Source organism: Acanthochromis polyacanthus, chromosome 9, assembly GCF_021347895.1.
Source record: "Acanthochromis polyacanthus isolate Apoly-LR-REF ecotype Palm Island chromosome 9, KAUST_Apoly_ChrSc, whole genome shotgun sequence".
Classification (NCBI taxonomy): Eukaryota; Metazoa; Chordata; class Actinopteri; family Pomacentridae; genus Acanthochromis; species Acanthochromis polyacanthus.
The window spans coordinates 41,358,690-41,380,769 of record NC_067121.1 but is presented as its reverse complement, the minus strand read 5'-3'; the positions used below and the strand labels follow the sequence as shown (position 1 = coordinate 41,380,769).

The window sequence follows — 22,080 nt, the reverse complement described above, 5'->3', positions numbered from 1 at the left end:
CTCAAAATTCCTTAGCCTTTTATTCGTCATTTCAAAAACAATCTCTGTGGCAACAACCATCTTAGCAAACTGACTGTCACCAGTCAATGTCACATCACTTTCACCAGCGATGAACACCTATAAACAACGTTCATAGAGTTTAGTGTAACAATAACAGCACAATTTCAAATCTCAGCATCATTTGCATGGCATGATTAGCATGTATGTCACAAGAAACAAAAACAATAAAGCAGATACCATATACGTGTTCCCAGAACAGAGAAGAACACAGCTAAACACAAACAGAAGAAACTCCCTTTATGAATGACTTTAATCAAACAACTTGTTGGATGCCAAAATGATTGCTGGCAAACAAAAATGTCCCCAAAATGTTTAATTAGAAATATTGTGATATAAAGTGTCTGTGCCTTGTTTAATGAGTTTAGTTACAGTCATGTATTGATTGTTAAAAGACAACCGTTCTTTCTTTGTTACGGTTGTTTTCAAAATGAACATATACTATAGTTATACTGAGTTACATTACCTCCCCTAAAACATTAGTATGCTAATGTTCTAATAATAAAGTGTATTTGCTGTTAGGAGTCACATGGCTCCATATGAAGTCCATATACTTTATGTTGATATATTCAAACCTATAATGAAAAGGACTGAATTACAGTACACACCACTGCAGCACATCCCAGTCAGACTGAGCTCAGTTACTGAGACTGAGATGTGGGGTCAAGTCAGTACATTAAAAAAGTCAACCTCTCAAACACCATGTTGAGTGTGTAAGGAGTCATTGTCCTGATGACACGCGGTAACTACCATTGCACAATACAGTCACCCTGCTGCCATCACTTCTCCAGGTAAACGATGTGCAGTGTGCAAGTCCTTGGAACAAGTTACTAAGTGACCCTTTGCCATGTGTCAGAGTACAGTCCCAACACTTTTTTTTAAAAATTTTATATCCCTTATTAATATCCCCCCAGATGGGCATATCCCCTCACCTGGGGGTCAGAGTGCAGGGTCAGCCATGGTACAGTGCCCCAGGAGCAATTAGGGGTTAGGTGTCTTGCTCAGGGACACCTCGACATGAGCACGACGGGCCGGGGGATCGAACCGCAGCCCTCCGGTTGCAAGACGGCCACTCTACCCACTGAGCTATGCCGCCCCCTGTATTTTCAAAGTTTTCACTCGTGGACAGTGGTTAGAATGGGCAGTCTGAATGGTCCAGTCAGAACTCTGTGGCAGGTTACAACAGTAGCTCTTTTGTGGATCTAAACCAGACTTTATAACCATGGTGGCATGCACCAAGGCCACATGCACCATTGAAGGGGATTGTGTGTCCCTGTGATAGGAGCCATGTTGTAGGCTCTGGTAAGTTCTCCTAAAGCAAATCGGCCCTCAGGGAGGGGCCAGACAAAGACTGATTCAAAGAACCCCTATGAGACGGAGCTCCAACACCTGAAATAGGGAGGTCAGGGCCTCCTCCTGGAGCTTGCAAGCATCTGGTGGGAAAGTCTTACAGCCTAAAATGCAACTCGGAGCCACACCTGATTCCAGTGGGTGGTCAGCTCACACCCACTGGGATCAGGCGTGATGCAAGCTGGGTGGCGTTAGCATTAGTCATTGGCAGGCTCCCGGGCACCGACTTTATTTGCATGGAACGTAACCTTGGCCTTTATAACAATATTCAACAACACTTACAGAAACGATTGCAGAAAGTTGGTATAAGCACACTGAGAAAGTATTAGGGTGGCGTGTTCTGTGAGCTTGATCCTGCAGTACACTTGTACCTGTATAATCTGCCTGTCATTTACTGGAGACGTGCAGATGAATTACGGTTTGTCATATTGTTGGTTGAGGTCACTGATCACTGATCACACTGCTCATTATGTGATCAGTGACCAGTGATCCCTTTAAGTGTTTCCAAAACTTTGAATTGACTCGACAAAACTGCTGTTTCTGTTAAACTTTGATAAATACTTCAAAGGTTTACCAGGGTTGGTCAAATATTTAAGGCCTGGTCAGTCTCAGAGCAAATCCACGTTTTGACCTCATCGTTGTCTGAGTCGACTTCATGCAAAAGCTGGAGTTCAGTGAATGCTGAAGAGACTGAGGCTGAAGGGGCTGCAGGAAGAGGCATAAAGTCAGAAATGAGTAAAAGAGAGAGAACAGGGTTGCACTCTGCTGACCAACATGTACAAAAACATGGACACCCACCTCTTAATCTGTGTGGCCGAGGAGGACGAGCTTCGTACCAGCTTTTTAGAAGATGAAGATGAGGAGAGGGACAGGGGGACTTTAGAGGACTTGGGCGGAGGAAGGATGGAGCAGTGTGAGGCCTTGGACAAGTTTAGCCTGAATGAGGAAAGTAACCAACAGATGATAGCATCAGTATTTCTGATACGAGTTGCTTTTCAAGAATTGCTGAGTGTCATAGTAATGAACTGTATACACTTGATATAACATCATTAAGCTCTAAGCTCTAAGCATTAGTCCTTAGCCCAGTTTTAAGAGCTTTGGGGCCAATCATGAGACTTCTGAAGTCAGAATCAAATTCTGTTCAAACCTACACTTGATTTTTTTTGTTTGGATCTGATCAGATGCAAAGTATGATCATTGTCTTGCTTTATCCCATAGCAATTGTTTAACACAATTACTGGTCTGAGGTCAGTAATTTACTGCTGACCAACACATACAATCTCCCCCTGTAGCTGCTACAGTATTAAACAGTAAGAGGCTCCACCTGATGGCACAGCAACGTACCGCAGTTAATCTACAATACCTGAATGTGTCTTATCTAGGAAAATAGTACCTGATATTGGAACACACTAAACTACTGTGATCAAGAGGGAAAAAAAAAACTTGATCAAGACATTTCAAATACAGATGAAAGACAGTGGATTTTTCAACATTGAAAGCATTTCTCACCCCCCCACCACCACGATCTAACATTTATACCTGGAGGAGGATGAGACTGATCTTGGTGGCCGGTTTCCCTTCATCGCTCTCAGTTTGTCTCCCTGAGTTAGACTGGTTTCCTTGCAGTTGTTCTACACAAACACACAAAGAGACAGCGTGTTATCAGAATACAAGGACATTTTAGAGAGTATGAATATGAATTGCTATTGTCTGTTTAAACTCTACAATCCTAAATATTGTTACAGGCAATTATGGTCATAAGAACGGCAGAGTCCCACCCCTCACCTCATCCAGGCTGTATGACTTGTGGAGGGTGGTGTTGATGGACAGGTCGTCCATGCTGGACAGCAGGCAGGACATCGACTCCTGTTTGCCTCCGTCCACAGAGTCGGAGTCGTGAAGCTGTTGTTGTTGTTGATGCTGCTGCTGCTGAAGCTGCTGCCGCCGACTGAGTCTCTGCTGGACCAGCTTCTGTTTGGAGCGATGGACGTCTCCCTGCACCCACAAACTATGCTGTTTCCTGCACAAACACAAAGACAAGTACTCACAGTGACAAAGTTTAGCAGATATAATGCTCACTATGTTTGCCTGTGTAGCATGTTTGCATAACAATAGTCTAAAGAGCAGAAGAACCAACCCTAACCCTACAGCTGAGGCCAATGCGAATGAAATCAGATTGGCGTGTATTTGTTCGTAAAGCAAATTATTAGACACACTGCAAGATCACATGGAATAAAAAGTCGTCTTCTTTCCCTGTAACAATAACCCTGTAATTGCCTGTAACAATATTTTGGCACTAAAAAACAAACAGTTATACATTGATTGTTAAAGACGAATGCTGGAGTTGTCCCATATTTCAGTTGTCTATAAATCCCAAAAAGACGGCAAAAGCTGACATTTGTCCTCAGATTTTAGCTTCAAGCTCAAAAATACTTTAAAAAGTCAGGTATTTTTTAAACTTTGGTTCAGTGTATTTCACAACAAACGTTCCTCAAACATGAGGATTAGTGCATCGTTGCGGTGATTAATCCTCCAGTGAGAGTGTGCTGTCTGCACTCTCTCCTGCTGCACACACTCTCTGTAGTGTGTGTGTTCACGGTGATTAAGAAACATGTCAGTCGGTGGATCACTGGTGTACTTTAAATACCTTGTAGTACAGAGGAATGAAGCACAGGAGAATCAGTCATGTATGTGAACTAACGTAAAGCTTTAGACTAGCAACGATTTTTAAAAAAATCAACAACAACAGCAGCTCATGTTTGTGAACAAGATTCAATCTCTGAGAAGCAATAACAGCACGTCATTGCCATCCTCAGAGCCGTGCTGCTGACTGCATTAAATGTCTTGAAAAAGTTTTCATACTTAGCTGGATTAGGCATAGACTGTGTACAAAAGATGCATATAATGACTCGTACGTTTGTGGAGTCCCATTTTGAAGCTTCAAGTTTGGATTTTTTAAAACACTACACATGCTCTGTTTTATCATCCAGTTTCTACTAAATGAGATAATAATTTTACTAAATGGACATCATGCTGTATTATTCAACCCTTGAAAGTAGTTACTGAGTCCATAAACTCCTCAGAGTAATATTTACTGAGGTAATAAATCCATTGTGAATTCTGGTTATTTTAGGTTAGAATTAGATTAGATTAGATTAGATTAGATTAGATTAGATTAGATTACAATTAGATTTCTTTGCAGCCAGAGAAGTCGCCTCCTGCTGGATGTAACTTTTAGGCACCCCGAGACAACGCCCAACTTTTATATACAGTCTTTAGGTGAAAATGACTCGTTCAGAACCTCCTAAAAACATCTTAGTCATTTCACTGAGAGAAGAACAAGAAAGTGGGCTGTTTTTCAAACTCACTCTTCTAAGAAGTTCTGCTGGGGACCGATGACAGATCCAGGTCGGCAGATTCTGATCCAAGCTATGGCCTCTGCTGCAGTGAAGCGAAAGTGTTTCATCAGGTAGCAGCCAATCAGAGTGCCTGTACGACCCAGGCCAGCTAGAAACAGAGAGAGAAAGTCAGGACCCACATTTACGACAAGAAGAAGCATGTTTTTTGGTCTGCATCATCATCATCATCATGGCCATGCGTTGGGACATGGGTGTTGTACAGTCTTTGTGTCTGGATGGCGTGTGGAGTGGACCGATTGGACACTCCCTATGAGTATCAGGTGAGACTGAGCTCCAGATCTCACCTGACACTCATAAGGAGGGATTAGCCTGGAGCTCTAGACCTCCTCCCAGCCCTGGTTCTTCACACCACCTGACCCACTGGATTGGTTCCGCCACCACAACTCCTCCTCTTAGAAGACCCCATCAATCACCACACATGAGTACAGCTACAACCAAAACCCTCGGTCTTGGCGGCTGGTTTGATGTAATCCTTTCGCCTCGGTGCCTCTTTGTGATTTGTGTGTACAGGGTGTCCTTGACTTACGTCGGAGTTCCGTTCCTGTGATGAAAGTCAATTTACACCGAAAGTCGGAACTCTGGTGAAAATGTAAACAAAGCCATTCTGTGCATCGTGATATCGATCGATTTTCTTATTTCAATCCAATCTCTATCAGACCATTTCCCTGGACCTTCGCAGGGAAACGAAGGTCCAGCAGTGTTTGACGATCATACATGAGCAGCGACTTCATTTGTTGAGTGCCAAGGATTAATAATAATAAAATCATACGCAAAACTGGCAGTGAGAGACGGGCTGCCACACGCACTGGCGCCATCTTGTCTGAGCAACTACAGTAACGAAAACAATCATTAGCTCACATTGAAACTGTAGTATCTGATCTGACATTTATTACTTAAGTTAGCAGAATGGAATCTGTTTTGTCTGTTGTAGTATCTGACCAATAACTTGTGGGAAAACATACATTTCCTTTTTCCCTATGTAAGCAGGTGGTCTCTGACCTGAGATGTGTTTTTCTTTGGGAATGTTTACTTAAAGTGGCTTCTGTGCCTGGGAGATCGTAAAGTGATGTGGGGCCTGTCATTGAAGGGAAGCCATATGTTATGTTAGGTTTCCATACATGGACCGATATCAGTGAGTGCCTTCTGTTATCCTAGAAGAGAAACTCTGTGTTATGTTGATTTAGGGGTGCATCCTGTTTCTCACCAAAGTCGTCAGATGCTGAGATCATATCCTTCACCAAGAAAGGTATAAAATGACTACTAGCCCATCATTCTGGGAGATGTTCGTATTGGCTGTGAAACTCCACAGGCAAACCATGGGGCCTGTTCAGATGCTGTCTTTTTATAATAAAATTATATTAAAAGCAACAGTGTCACCGGATGTGTTATTCAGCCTTGGCACATCTAAGAGAAACCACGACAAAACACAACTCGGTAGGAAAATACCGGCGAAAGTGTAAACTGTGAGCCTGACTTACACTTGGAAGCCACAGTAAAGCACAATCCAATATGACGGCAAATGTAAAGGCCGTCCTGTAGTGCCGCGTGACGACATATTCATCCGCTCCATTCACCAACTAGTTCCACTGAACCAGAGGACTGGTCCGCAATTGGTTCTGATGTAATGGTGAAATGACCTAAGTCCTAAATAAATGACCTAAGTCGAGGACATCACAAACTAAAGACCTCCTGTATTCTGGTATGGTTTGTCGGTTCCGTAGCCACCGAGGGGTGATTACGGGCATTTAGAGCTTCTGTTGGCACCTGGTAATTCCTTGAGGAGCCTCCAGTCTTAGTGCAGACTGTGACACCTGTTAGCAGACCGCCAACTTCACGAGAAGCTATTTGCAACTTCAGTCTTTGTGTATTGTGTGTTTAGAGGCACGCACCAGTTTTGTTTAGTTAGTTCTGTGAGCCATTTGTATTATTCAGGAGTTTAGTTGCTTTAGTTGCTGTTGACCTTAATATTGGTTCTTTGATTTGACAACACCTACCAGTCTTGTTTTCTCTGTTTGATCACTGTTCTGTTTAAATTTGTTACTGAGCGCCAAATTGCTTTACCTGAACCAATAACATCTGTGGATTTCTGTTGCATCCAGCTGACCCTAGATGTTGGATCAAACCAATCAAGCCTCACCTTTACAGTGCACCGCCACAGCTCCTTCTGTACTCTCGCACACATGGAGGAAGCGCCTGACAATGAGGTCAGAGGGCGTCGTCCCGTCCAGGAAGAAGAGATCATGGTGATCGAATCCTGCATCTTCAAACCGTCTGCCTTCGTACAACTTCCGGTTCAGACGGACCACAGCTCTCACTTCGTTTTGACGGAAGTACGCAAAGTAGGCCTCAGGTGCATGCAGAGGATAACCTGCAGGCAGAATCAACCAGAGTGGGTTCTAAATAAGTTTAATTAATTCAATTGCATTTTATTTATATAGCGCCAATTGCAATTCAAATTGTCTCAGAACGCTTGACAGAACCGCTATGAACCTCCAGAGCAGCCCTAAGGCCACAGAGGCAAGAAAAACCTCCCTTTTAACGTTAAGAAACTAAGCATAGTGTCTTTTTTGTCAATAACCGATATGCCGATATCGTTCAACTCTCAATTTGCGATTCCGATAGCAGCCGATACCGATATCTGTGGACTGTTTAACTAATCTTAGGTAACATCACATATCTCCTGTGGTGGAATTAACACATCATGCCTCATTTTATTGTGATGCTCCGCTGGATGCAACAAGGCTTTCCGATGCATTATTTTATAGGTTTTCATGACAGGCAAAAAAAACAATGCTATTTACCGATTCTACATTTTTATGCCAATCAAAGTACATACTTCCTCCTTTTTTCTCATCCTGTGATTTAGATATTACAGATAATAGGGTTAGGCTAGGGGACATTTTAGTATGACTAAGTTGATGCTGAAGTTACGACACAGCACACTGATAATCCACTAGTTGTTTCTCAGGGTTAAGGTCAGATTATCATCTCTAGATGGTTGATTTTGAGAAACTTTTTTTTTTCAACTGGAGCCTTTACAAAACCCACCAAACATTTGGGAAAGGATTTTTAACTCGGTGGTTTTGGTTTGCAGTTTGACTCACCGTTCTCCACTTTACTGCGAGGGTGAGGGCTGCTGAAGGCCAGAATTTTCCCAGGAATTATCCAGTTCATGTCTCCATTTTCTACTCGCTATAAACACAGACAGAAAAGAAGCAGATGCAGTAATGTGTACCAAGTTTTTAGAAACATACAGAACTCAAAGATAGAATGTTAACCCAACAAAAGCAAGCAAATACTTTAGTCGTGACATTGTGATTATGTACTTCTTTTATGTTTTCTATGTTTATTTTTAGTCATGAATGGATGATACAGTACATTTTTTTATACTTCAGAAGCTTAAGGTGGTTGTTGCAATAATGTTTGGGATCACTGTGTTATTGAAGAACCCATAAACTGAATAATACAAGGCCCCTTAAGACTGGGAGTCATATTTTAGTCAGTGTTTTGGTAAAGACTTGCGCTCAACATTGTCCAAAACTGCCGTCTCTCTTTTAACTTTTGCAGCCCTACATGGAGATTCCCACTGCAAAGTTTCAAGGTTGCTGCTGTGCAGAATGTGCTGCCAACATCCATCATTCTGTTTTCATCTCAAACTTTTGTGTAGGTTGGCCTTCTTCTTGAATATCGTCTGCAGATGCTGATTTAATGCGATGCCCAGCAGTTTTCAAAGATAATCCTTGTGTCAAGTCAGAGGTGTTTGGTGTTGGTTCTTCAGTAAGCGGTTGTGTAAACAGCATGGCATAGATCTTCCTGTACCTGCTAACCTCTGCTGCAGCTTGTTTCAGCTCATCTTCAGTAGCTACTGATGCTTTTGTAACTTTTGTTCGGTCATTACCTGTTTTGTTCGGTCAGTTCGGTCATGTAGCATGAGACACAGACCAAAACTGACAAAATGTGAAGATAACAGGCTCTTTTATAATGCTTTTCATGTAGTTAACCTTTATTAGATCATGTGTAACATCACCTATTACATTAAAGTTGTAGTCTGAGGTCTGTCTTCTTAATATGGTCGAAATGATTGTTAAGTCTCCATCACATCCTCAGAGATGCTCCTGCACTGTTCCAAAATTAACCTATTCAACACGTCAGTGATCCTGCACAGATGTGTTCTCCGTTTTGTTGTGTAATGTCCAAAGTCTGCAGCGTGTTACCTCATAATGTTCATAATCCTCAGCGCTGAAACTTTCAAAGTCCAGGAAACCATGCTGTAATGCCTGCAGGAAAGAGGACAGAGGAGGACGGCTTTTTTAAATTAAAGTCACTGCAGCTGACTCCCTCCACCGTCTGTGTGCGCGCAGGTTAAAGGAAGCGCCTTCTTAATCTACTTAAGTAATCTTCTGTGGTTGGGTTTAGCCGTGCTTCGCTCTTTACCTTGCGTATCCCTTGTAAGCAGTCGAGAACGGTGAGGTTAAAGCAGCACTCCCCCACGGCAGCATCCCTGCAGAGCATAGATATGTATAATAACACAAATATGTTAGATTTAACATCAAAATCTTGGCAACAGACACGCTCCATATCATTAAAACATCAGTCATTACTGGAATATTCATCATTATTAATATTATCATTCATCATATTACAGATGTACCCAAAAAATATTACACTTCAATGCGCAGATCACGATCAAATATGACAACCTTTTCAGTTGTACTAATCCTGCTTTGTGTCTCGTGCATTTAACCTGCAGTTGTGTTGAGAAAAAAAACAACTAAATCCATCACTAAGATCTCATAAAGGTGGAAAGTTTCTCCAAACATGACACTCACTAGTGGCTGACTGACAAGAATGGCAGGTTATTTGTATAAACTTATAACATCATATCATAAAATGACAGTTTCCACAAGATCAGATATGCCTGTTTGTGCATTTGTACATTCAAGGTTCATACAAAGACCCTGTTGGTGATTTACACAGTAAATACAGTAAACTGGTGCCAAAGACAAAGTTGACCTTTTGGGAAATGTTTTTACTCACTTTCCTTCAGAGAGTTATGAGGAGACCATACAAGCCAGCAATAGGTTAGCCTAGCTTAGCTTAGCCTAGCTTAGCCTCAATGATTTTGGGCACCAAAATCTAAATGCTCATTAAACTAAGAAGTTATATCTAAAATAGTTTAATGTATGCAAAAATGAAAAAAAAAATCCACACAAATTCAATTCTGTATTACTTATATATAAGACATAAAGCAACAGCCATTGTTCTATTGTACTTTCAAGTAAAAAAAAAAAGAAGATTTGCATTACTCATGAATCTAACAAGTTTAAATGTTGAGGTTAAGATCCTACAGTGCTATTTAGGATGAGAAATTACCAGAGTAACTTCAATAATAAGAAATAAAACCCTATAAGATTAAAGTGCAACATTACCAAAGCTGAGACCTGACAGTATTATTAGATCTAAAGGTTTGACCCTACAAAAGTAAATATGAAACTAGATTGAAGACAGTCTTTGTTCTGTCACTGAACAGAGACAGACAGTCTTCGTGCTAAGCTAAGTTAGCTTAAAGTAGCCTTTAAGGTCCCATTTTGTGCCTACTTCCACATAGGAGTAGTACTGGTCTTATTTAACTGAATTACATCTGGCAAAAAGGTTGAAAAAATAAATACAACCATACACACTGATGGTCGTGCAGTGTTTGGTGGGAAGCATTTTATGTTTGCACTGCTGCAGCATTCTACATTTTATATTTTTTTTCCAGCTTGTGGTGATAAATTCTGCTAAAAGTGTGTTTCTTTCTTTGTGTTTGTACCTGAACGGTAGGTAGACTGCGTTGTTTCCTGAGATCAGAGTCCTGTAGGCTTCTTCTGGACTCCTTTTCAAATAAATTATCTAAAGCACAAAGGATAAACTGTATGAGCAACGATGGGCAGACAGACAGACGGACAGACAGACAGATGGATGAAGTGACGGAGGAATGAAAAGATATTTACAGCATAGGCACCGATGAGAACGGCAGCGTTGGCTCTCTTCTTCTGGTCATAGCTGGTGTAGTGGACCAGCTTTTTTCTAGACATGGTGAAGGACTAGAGACAAGAAAAGGTAAGATCCACGATCAGTATTTATTGTAGACACTCACATCACAGAGCTTTATGTCAGCCTAAGAAAGACTGTTTAGTTTTGCTGTCAGAGTGTTACCTTGAGCTTCTTGTTGAGTTTGCAGCAGTATCTGTACAGCATGGCCAGGTTGAGGGGCCCAAAGTCGGCATAGAAACTGTAAAACACAGTAAAACACATCATAAACAAGACGGTCTTGGACAAATGATCAGACCACTCTTGTTTTCTTTAATTTCTTCTTCATTTCAGTGCCTGGTACCACTAAAGGTATATTGCCTTAAGAAAACAATGAACAGGACTTTAGATGCAGCTGATTCCATCATACTTTATGCTCTATCTGACCTGCTTCAGCTTCACTGTATTCCAGAGTATATAAGAGGACATGTCAAAGATCTAGAGGGGTTTCCTGCTGACATTCAAGCTGTAGAACAACTCAGAAGCTGTCAGCTCCCACATAACGCTTAAAACTAAAGAATTATGTGAAGCCACAAAGACAGCCATCATGAGTGAGAGACAGGTAGAGAAAAAACTGAAGATCAAATCAAATCAAATCAAATCAACTTTATTTATATGGCATTTTTCATACAAAACAGTAACACAAAGTGCCTCACAGAGGATAAAAACAAGAATACCACAATATAAAACACTATGAAAAACCCGAAACCTCCCACCCCCCACAAATATACACACAGATACACAATCACATATACATTCACACACATACATAGACATACGAGCAGACATACAGACCCACACACACAAACATACCAACATACACACACCCACATACACCATCTGTTGGTAAGACATGGCTGGGCACCGAAATCCGAAGTGAGGAAGAAACCACCTTTGGGGGCCACACACACCGAGAGGAGTCATGGACCATGACTGCAGGGGAGCCGACACAAGGACCACCCCAGCCCAGGCAGACAGGAGGCTCCACACGAAGGTGTGAAGCTCTCCAACCACCCGGGCCAGGGCCATCCACGGGCCAGCACCCCCATCAGTTCTCAAGATCTCCAAGACAGCTGTTCATTACACCAATAAAAAACAAACCCAGCATGGTTCTACCAAACTGCTAGCTGGTCAGGAAACGTCTTTCTAATACCAGATGACTGTCACTCGTCCGTTCCTGTCAGGAATCGTCCTCGGACCTCCAGAACCTTAAAAATGAGTGGACACTGTGGAGAAATGGGACTTGTTGAGCAAGTACAGTTGTAAAGCGAATCGTTGAAGCTGGTCTTGTTATGGGCGTAGCCCCCTTCTGGCTATATGTTCCCCTGCCGGTGTGTCGATGGTCTGTGGGGCTCTCTGCAGCTGCTAATCAGTGGATTGGTTGCAGCTGCGGGAGCTCCACAACTGTAGCACAATTCCATCTGCTGCTATATAAACCGGCTTCACACGGCAGGGAACGATGCCTGACTGGCATTGTAGCTGATTTTCTGAGAATAAAACCTGTTGACTGTGACCTGCCTGCCGCCTGCTCTGTATGCACACACCTTGGGTTCAAAATCAACAAGGTTCGAAACCATCCCATACTGTGACAGGTCTGAAGTCTCACAGGCCAGGAAGAAGCCCTTCATCAAGGAAAGGCAGAGGAAAACCCGGTTACTCTTTGCTGGGATCACAAGGATTGTATTGTTAATGGGAGCCCTAATGGGAGCCACCAAATGTTATTGCGTACAGAGTTTAAAATGACACTTACAGCTAAGCCTAACCCTAACCCTGTGTACAGTTTGCACATGGAAAGCTGCAACAATGATACACGTGTGTGTGTGTGTGTGTGTGTGTGTGTGTGTGTGTGTGTGTGTGTGTGTGTGTGTGTGTGTGTGTGTGTGTGTGTGTGTGTGTGTGTGTGTGTGTGTGTGTGTGTGTGTGTGTGTGTGCGTGTGTGTGTCTAGTATAACAACATAAATATATTAGTATAATGGGGCAGAAGCTTCTCTGGGTGTCTCTGGAACAATCTGCTTTAAGTACAAAACTGCTTGAGTCATTGAACTCTGATGTTTCCTGGATCTTAAAAGCAACAGAACCTTCTTGTTCCATGTTACAGGTCAGTGGAGCGCCCTTCACTTCCTGGTGTGTTCTGATAATCTGATAAAATCATTAAGACGCCTCTGACACGTTGAGATGACGGTGCACTTAAACGTAGCCTGGATTTCTTTCTGTCTGAGCTCAAACTGTTCCACAAACCCTCCAGATGTACATGAAGGCCAGAATGTCTAGACAGAACATTTCCAGGTGAACGTGAAGCCTGATCTGGTGGGAAAATCTTCCTGATCTCATTTAACCAGCAGCTCAGTGGATGCCGGTCCTGCACAGTGTTGATCCAAGCTCAAAACTTTGAGTCTCATCCGTTTTGTAAGAGTTGAGAATTTGATTTAACGTCATGCAGAAAATAACTACCGTAATGTTTTTGTCTTTCAGTCATTATAACTGCATTTGTTACTGCAAAACACATTCATATCTATTCTCGCCTTCCATTTACTAACTAACAATTACTTATATTACAGATTTATGGATTTAACTTCAGGGTTTAACTGAAGGTCTGGTTTCAGACCAGGGTTTTGGTCTTCTTATGAACCATTTTGTAGGGTCTCCTAGACCAGAGACAAGCGGTGACTAGAAATCCACTGTCAGAGCTCTATTACACTCAGTGGAACTCTTGTACTTGCATACTTGTATTTTCAGTTCTAAAATCAGCTATTAAATTTAAGCAACTTATTTTCTGTGCTTCTATCTAATTGAACCACATACAGTACGTTCATGTTCATATATTCATACTATTCTTGTGGTTCTCCCACCAATATATCTCACCTCTTTGTTTGTTTCTTCAGCCACAGCTGAAGCCTGTTGGGCTTTTAAATACACTGAATCATCACAATAATCAGGAGCTTTTTTTTCTCAAATACAAACACATCATTGTTGTTCTAGTTGATGCTAATGACTAAAGTCAAACACAGCCTACGTCATTGGTCAGAGGTAAAGACGGTGCACTGAAGTCTGAATTGGTCTTCCTGTGTTTGTCCTAAATCCCTGATCATGACGAGGACACCGTCACTGATCTCATCTTGTCCTATATCTCACCGCGGGATCAGAACCACTGGTTATATAGACTTTACCTACAGACACGTGAAGCATTCAGCATCTAGTAGAGTTTGATTTCTCAGTCCAACAGAAATGTTCCTCTTAAAACACCTACATTACTGTACTAGTAAATAAGGAAGGAAGAAATGACGAAAGAATGTAGGAAATTGGCCTGTTTGGTGACCAGTGAAGAAGTTTATCAGTGACTGGGACAAATCTGTGAAGACGATCCTCCAAAACACCATTCAACTAGGTGGCGGCATAGCTCAGTAGGTAGAGTAACCGGAGGGTTGCCGGTTCAATCCTTGGCCCATCGTGCTCATGTCATAGAATTTAAAATCCTTCTTCTGACATATAAAGCTCTTAATAACCAATCTCCATCATATCTTAAAGATCTGATAGTACCTTATTATCCTAGTAGAACTCTTCGCTCTCAAGCTGCAGGCTTACTTGTTGTTCCTAGAATTTCTAAAAGTAGAATGGGAGGCAGAGCCTTCAGTTATCAGGCGCCTCTCCTGTGGAACCTGCTCCCAGTTTGGGTTCTGGAGGCAGACACCCTCTCTATTTTTAAGACCAGGCTTAAAACGTTCCTTTTTGACAAATCTTATAGTTGGGGCTGACTGGGTGACCCACAGGGGTTCGGCTTGTGTCTTCATTTGCACAGCTGACTCCTTCTTGGACGTCCCTTCGTTCTGCCTCTAGTCATGCTGCTATAGGCCTATAGGCTGCTGGGGGACTTTTCTTGACGCACTGAGCCCTTCTCTATCTACCTTTACATTTAATATGTATACCGTTATTGCAGTACATTCACTCCGTTTCCCCCTGTGTTATTTCTCCGAGTGTCCCTGGTCCCAGAGCTGGATGCTTCAGATCTGCGGTTGATGTTCCACCAGCTGGTCCAGTCTCCACCATGTCCACTGTGGGATGCTGCTGCTGACCTTCCTCCAGCCCTCTGCTTCCAGCTCCCTTTTTCCACCAGTCAACTCTGCATTGCCTTCACTATACTGTTATGCTAACTTACATACTGTTTGAATTTTACTGCTAGCTATATATGGAGTATGTTTAATGTCAGAGCCGTACATCATAAGAGTAAATTATGAGTCAGTTTTCAATGTTAGCTTATACTTTGTCTGTGTCACATATCCTGTCATGCATGTATCCAAATGTGTGTTGTGTTTTCCTTGCTTTCCCACCCCTCCCTCTTCTCCCATCCCTCCCCCTTGCCCTCTTCTGTCCTTCTCAACCCGCCCGGCCAGCAGGCAGATGGGTCCCCCCTATATAGAGCCGGGTTCTGCTCGAGGTTTCTTCCCTGTTAAAGGGTGTTTTTCCTTGCCACTGTCGCCTTTGGGCTTGCTCTGGGGGTCAGGCATTTGGGTTCTGTAAAGCGTCTTGAGACGAGTTGACTGTAATTGACGCTATATAAATAAAATTGAATTGAATTGAATTGAATTGAATGTCTAATTGCTCCTGATGGGGTTGTGGTTAGCGCCTTGCATGGCAGCTTCCGCCATCAGTGTGTGAATGTGTGTGTGAATGGGTGAATGTGATGTATCATGTAAAGTGCTTTGGGTACCTTGCAGGTATAGTAAAGCGCTGTATAAATACAGATCATTTACCATAACTATAAAATCTGATTATCCCTCCGTGGCAGAAATTCGTACCATCCTGGTAGAAGTTCGATCAATTCTTTTTGAGAAAGTCTTTGTTACTGACCAGGAGTCAGATCCATAGAGTGAGACGGATTCCACTGACGCCTTAAATGCTCTCATTTTGGTGAACTTTTAATCGGAGATATCCTTATTTTTTGACAGAGAGTGCAATCCTGTCTAAGCTTTGCACTCTCCGTCAACCTCTGGACACAAATTTTGGGCTTCATGTCAACAGAATGTCTGGACTCCAGAGGTTCCCATAGAAATGAATGGACTTCTGCTTGATTCACATACAGACACAGAGCGATGTGGAAATCAGCCTGCTATTAACAACACACAACCCAACACAACAGCAACACACAACCCAGCACAGCAGCAACACACAACCCAGCACAGCAGCAACACACAACCCAACACAGCAGCAACACACAACCCAACACAGCAGCAACACACAACCCAACACAGCAGCAAGACACAACCAAGCACAGCAGCAACACACAACCCAGCACAGCAGCAACACACAACCCAACACAGCAGCAACACACAACCCAGCACAGCAGCAACACACAACCCAACAGAGGCTGGAATCATTCAGTGAACAAACTGAGTCTGATACTTACCTCTCATATAAGAACTCCTCATCTGTGCTGAAATAATGTGTGCTGGCTGTGTTCTTGGGTTTGACTCGTACTGTGGCGAAGTACAGTCGGTCTGTGGTGTAAAACACATACACACGCAAACACACACACACACATGGTCAGGCAGACAACATTGAATTATTGAAAGTGTTCGTGTCCGGGACACAGAATAACACACTAAGACCACAGAATGGAAACGACTACAAAACCTTAGATGTTCATAAAGAAAAGGTACCACTTTATATGATGAGAGTAACGACCCGTGCTGTTTTATGAATACCTGGATTTGTCCTGATACACTGCATCACCAGTTTCATTTTGTGAAAAAAGCCTTTGTGGTTTGAGTTAAATTTGCTCTCTTTAACTCTGTAAAATACACCATCAGGTTTATTTTTTCATATTTATATATATAATTTTTGCTCTTTTTTGATCTTTTTTTTAACTTTGGTATATATATACCGGGCTTTGCAAAAGTTCTTGAGAAATGCAAGCAAAATGAACACAAAGATTTTTTGGTGCAATAAGATAATTTTTTATTTTCTAAATATTTCAATATATGTGTTAATGATAATATTAATCAGAAATGTGGCCATCCAAAAGTTTTATCTTATTGCCCCAAAAAATCTTTGTGTTCATTTTCGTGAATGTCTCAACAAGTGTAACAGAATTTTTGCAAAGCCCGGTATGTAGATATATATATATATATATATATATATATATATATATATATATATGTATATATATATATATATACATATATATATATATATATATACATATATATATATATATATATATATATATATGTATATATATATATATATACATGTATTTTATATTTGGGTCTTCCAGGGTTAATAAATTAGGTTGACACCATAGGGCTGCATTTCTAACAACAGACATAGATATATCCTCTAAATAATTAGTAATAATTTATAAAGTGTTACTTAATGTGGCAAGTGCGCTTCTTGATTTGTAATTAATTATTTCAATAAGTGAGTAAGCTGTGGGCCAGCAAACTACAACTTGAACCCACTTTTTTGCCTCTTTATGTGAATATTAAATCAATATTATACTGAGTCCAATGTTATTTTTTTTGCTGGCAGTGTGCTCTGAATGTACTGAACACTAAAGTCACACTAAATCTAAAAGTGTGTTTGTTCAGATTTAAATAATATATGACTCATAGATGGAGATTTATGTTACAAAAAAATAGTTTTCGGGGCAAATAGTCAGCCAAACTTTGTTTTAGAGAATAAACCAATCATCTATTTCACTATTATTGCTTTGAGAAACCAAAATGAGTTCTAAAAAGTTGCATTTTCCTCCTGAGTTGTCAACATTTTACTCCTGTCATGTCCCCATTTACATTTGTACTTATATAAATATTAATATATATACAAATGTGAATCTAAAAATCTTATGTATTCCAATAGAAGAGCTAATATATTTACACATGACAGTATCTTTGCCTTTCAGCGCTGGTGTAAAGTTTAAACGGTTTGTTTTCCTGGAATTCTTTAGTTCTTGAAGACATTTCACATCATATTTAAAAGTTTTCCTCAGTTCTAACTGTCTGCTGGGGAGTCACATGTATTTATAAATCCAAACACTCACATGGATCAGGGTGTGAATGGTTGTGAAACTACCTGGTTAGGGATGACTTAAGATGCTATAACTATGGTACTTAAAGTACGTAGGATTAACATGACCTGGATGACTGAGAATCTGCACAGAATGTTTAACAAATCATTACTGCTGTTGATTACAAAATACCAATAAAATCCATGTGTATCTCACCTTTAATGAATTCTGACGCACCGGACTGCTCATATTCTTCTGCCATTTGACTCACTAAGAAGAGATTCCTGTGGTAAAATCCGTCTCAGATTAAATTAGAATTTCAGTTCCAGTCTGATTCAAACAGAAAATGTTTTCTTTTTCTGGGTTATCTGCCATTTGGCGCACAAAGAGACATAAGTTTACTCTAAAACACCATGACAGCAGATCCAGCAGAGAGTCCTCAATGTTCTTGTTATTATGTCGTTGTTGTTTTAAAATAAGAAGACAAAAAGTCCAACTTCTCATAAGGTCCAGAAAAGTCTTCAGCTGGCGAAATGTTGCAGCTCCGGTTCCATGTTCCCAACTGCTGAGGTGATCCAGCTGAGTAAAAGTCTCAAAAGTCAAAAAAAAGCCAAATCAATCATCTCTGACCTCTCTGGGACTAAGAGGTAAACACTTTCCTGCCAATCATTCAGTCCCATCGAGTCCAAGTTAAAACGCTTCCCGGAATATTCCAGCAAAAGCAGCCGGAGACGCACCAAACCGTCCAGAGTCAGAGGGAGCGCTAATCTCCAAGCTGCTCTGCGCATGCTCAGTCAGGGCGCGCGCGCGCGCGCGCGCACACACACACACACACACGCACACACACACACACACACACACTGCTGAGCATGTTACCAAAGCTTCGTAGAGGTGGATTGACAGATGAAACAGTGCTTGTTGTATGTACTCCTGTAATCCTTCTTCCCAGTAATGTGCATTTATATAATAGCTGCTTTTAATGCTGATAAAAACTATCTTTTATGCCAATTTATATGATTGGAGCCCAGTGTTACAACATCACAAAGAGGCACTCAGATATTTTATTGCATTTATTTGAATCTCCGTGATTTTAGTGCCATCAGTGGATGTTACAGTAACTTGTAGCGGTGAAGTAACTGGTCGTCTGGCCTCGTCAACGTGCCGCAGTTCCCTCCTGTCACCCAAAGGTGTGGAGCCAAACACCCGGGTGCCAAATGTCTGAGCTCTCTGAGTGCCCAGCTGAGCTGTGAATCATGGGGCCAACTAAATCTGGACTTACACAATCACAGAGTTTCAGATGGTGATTAGATACTAAGTCTTTGCCCAGTTATTAAACTAATGTTGGCTTCATGAAGGACGCAACATGGTTCTGTGAGGTTTTCCCCATTTATAATTTATAGGAGGACCAAGTCGCCATATAGACATACAAATTATATATTGATTGAAATCAAATATCATTTAATACACTTTGCTGTGGAACAGGTTACTGAGATAGAAATATGTAGTAAAAAGTTGACAGAGAATAAGAAAGCAGGCCTCCAGACCAGCAAATTTCAGATGTTTTGATCAGTTTGTGTCTTCTCTTTTATCTTGTTAATCCAATCTGTTCCTATTTCGGTTCATTCATTCCAGGTTTTCTCCAAATGGAACCATTTGTTGGTTTTGCTCCTGTGTTTGTACGTAAATAAATACTCACAGATGTTCCACCCTTTAGAATAAGTTCTTATATAGAGTGACACAAAAAAATTGAACTTTTTAACAATCCAGTAAAACCAAGAGTGATGGAAGAAAAATATTTCATTCATAGTAATTGAAACCTTAAAACATGCCATTTAAGAAGCAATGATGGAATTAAATTTTTTTAAAAATGACTTCCTGTTGATGGCGTCCTCCTGTACGAATGTATTCTTGAAATCTACCTGGGTCTATCTCAAGAGTAAAGTTTACACGACTCGACCAAGAACTCTGGATGAGTTAAAACAGAGAATTCAGGATGAATTTCACAGTATCCAGCTGAGATGCTGCAGCGATCAATAAGGAATCTCAACAGCATATGGGTGAGGAACAGTTGTTTTATTGGGGGAGATTGGGGAGATTGTAGTCCGGTTCTGACCCAGTGTCGTTCCTCAGATTCAGGGTTGGCTTTGTCTGCTGTTTCACTTGGGGTGATTGCTGTTCTGGTGGCCAAACTTGGGGCAATGTTTGACAAGAGTTTCATGTTTCGCAACCATGCTCAGGTTGAGTTAGTTCCTCTGACCTGATGGATTTGGGCCATTATCGGGCCATTATCGGGCCAGTCCATTTTGGCTGCCTGGACATACAATACTAATTGAATAGTCTTCAGTGTTTCCAGGCATGGTGGATGATGGTTCTGTACATGCTTTCTGGGAGGACAGTGTCAGTCTGACTGCTGGTCAGTAAATCCACCAATTTGGTTGCCAGTGAAATATCACAACAACTGTTGTGATTTTTTTTTTTTAAATCATTCAGGGTCTCCAGACAATGGGTCCTACTTACAGTTTTTTCATTGGTTGACAGTTTGTGCCTTTTACAAAACGTTTCCACAACAAGAGCAGATGGATTAACCTAACCCTTAACCTTAACCTGTCTAACCACCGATGTTTTTGGTATTTGTTGTGTTGGGTCTAACAAGGTTGCAAACCCAACAACAAGGTTAGGCTTAGATTTGTAGAACTCGCCAGTACAATTATATTAAATACTGTTACACCTCTGCATAACTTGTCAACTTTTGTTCAGTTATCAATAACAGGATCATATGAGTCTTACATTTATCTGATGGATCTAACCTGGTCAATGCAACAATCCATTCTAGATGTCACTTGACTTTTTGTGATATGAGTTTAATAATCAATCAATCAATCAGAATTTATTTATAGAGCACTTAACAACACTCAAAGGGACCAAAGTGCACTGCATAAACCAAATGCATAAAGCTCTGTCTGCATAAACCACTGAAGTCCAGTGGACCCTGCAGAGCAAAAGTATGGAAACACAGAAAAGTGTCTCTTAGATTGATAAAGGCCAACAGATATCTCCCATTAGTTTTTATGGAATTTTCTTTTGGTTGGAGAATTGGGCATTGTAAGATAAAGCCTCAGCATGTGAAATGGTTTCATCAAGACAAGTTTCCCTCTCCCACTGTTTCTGCAAAGACACAGCATCTTCATCTTAGTCCAGATGATTGTTTTTTCTTTAAAGAAACAAACAAACCCTAAACCTAATTCGGATGCCTCCGGGGAGACTTCTTTTGGAGGTTTACCGAACACATCCGCTGGCTGGGAGACCCCGGGGTAGAACCAGAACCCTCTGGAGGGATAATATATCTCATCTGGCCTGGAAACACACGGGATCTCCCAGGAAGAGCTGGAAAGTGTTGCTGGGAGGAGGAACATCTGGAATGACCTGCTTCATCTGCTGACTCCAAGACCCAATGGATGGATGGGTGGATGGATGGGTGGATATCTTACTAAATGTTAGAGGCTATTCAGTATACAGTACTTTATGACCAAATACTGTGGCCTTCCCGTCTGTCTCACATGACCTTTATGTTTTGAGCTAATTAGTACATATTAGCATTTCAACAAGCCTAACTAGGTTAGAGAACAAAGTAAACATGAAACCTGTATGTAATTGCCGTGAGCGTGTTGGGATAGAACTGAAGTCACATCATGTCAGCAGAATGAAACAAACAGGAAAAAGTATTTATTCCAAATTGGTAGTGTTGGTTTGTCAAGTCTCAAGAGACGGTTAAAGGCCTTCCAGAGACATATAGCATTAATTAAAACAGTGTTTTCCCATTTAGTTAATTTTATTTGGCTCTTTAAAAACTATTCCCATTATGGTCCAACTTTTTTCAAGAACTTGTGAGGTGAGGCGGTCTCTGCGTTGCTCAGAAAAGAAGTCAGTCTCATCAGTGCTAATGGAAATAGTTTGGATGCTTAAAATGACCATTTCCGTCTAACTGGAGCATCATGTGTGAAGTGTTTCTGTCAGCAGATGTAGAAATCATTTAGTGTAAAATCTCCTACATCTCTGTAATGTTCACCTCTTACTTTGTCTAACCTCTACCTCAGACAGCCACAGTCACACACAGATCTTTGTCTATGGGATGTCGTCCTATTCCTGGTCTTAGCTTCATCTGCTCTAGTTAGCCTATTA

General features: G+C 41.2%; 1 protein-coding gene across 1 annotated transcript; it reads right to left on the bottom strand.

Moving 5' to 3' along the window:
* Position 1: 1 nt before the first annotated feature.
* On the bottom strand, positions 2 to 18,667 carry LOC110958023 (dual specificity protein phosphatase CDC14AB-like). The gene is made up of 14 exons (XM_051953539.1): positions 18,118 to 18,667; positions 16,300 to 16,390; positions 11,025 to 11,100; positions 10,820 to 10,912; positions 10,639 to 10,718; positions 9,261 to 9,327; positions 9,041 to 9,103; positions 7,931 to 8,018; positions 6,964 to 7,194; positions 4,776 to 4,914; positions 3,193 to 3,427; positions 2,947 to 3,038; positions 2,206 to 2,343; positions 2 to 2,112 (listed from the first exon to the last, which is right to left on the bottom strand). Exons 1-14 carry the CDS (start codon positions 18,161 to 18,163, stop codon positions 2,079 to 2,081), a joined length of 1,473 nt encoding a protein of 490 aa, XP_051809499.1. The 5' UTR covers positions 18,164 to 18,667; the 3' UTR covers positions 2 to 2,078.
* Positions 18,668 to 22,080: the final 3,413 nt, after the last annotated feature.

Coding starts and splice junctions, on each gene's coding strand:
- LOC110958023 (XM_051953539.1), bottom strand. CDS start 18,163: ATGGCAGAAGAATATGAGCAGTCCGGTGCGTCAGAATTCATTAAAG. Junction 8,019..9,040: donor AGGATTATGAACATTATGAG/GTAACACGCTGC, acceptor CTGTGTTTATAG/CGAGTAGAAAATGGAGACAT. Junction 3,039..3,192: donor AGTCATACAGCCTGGATGAG/GTGAGGGGTGGG, acceptor GTGTTTGTGTAG/AACAACTGCAAGGAAACCAG.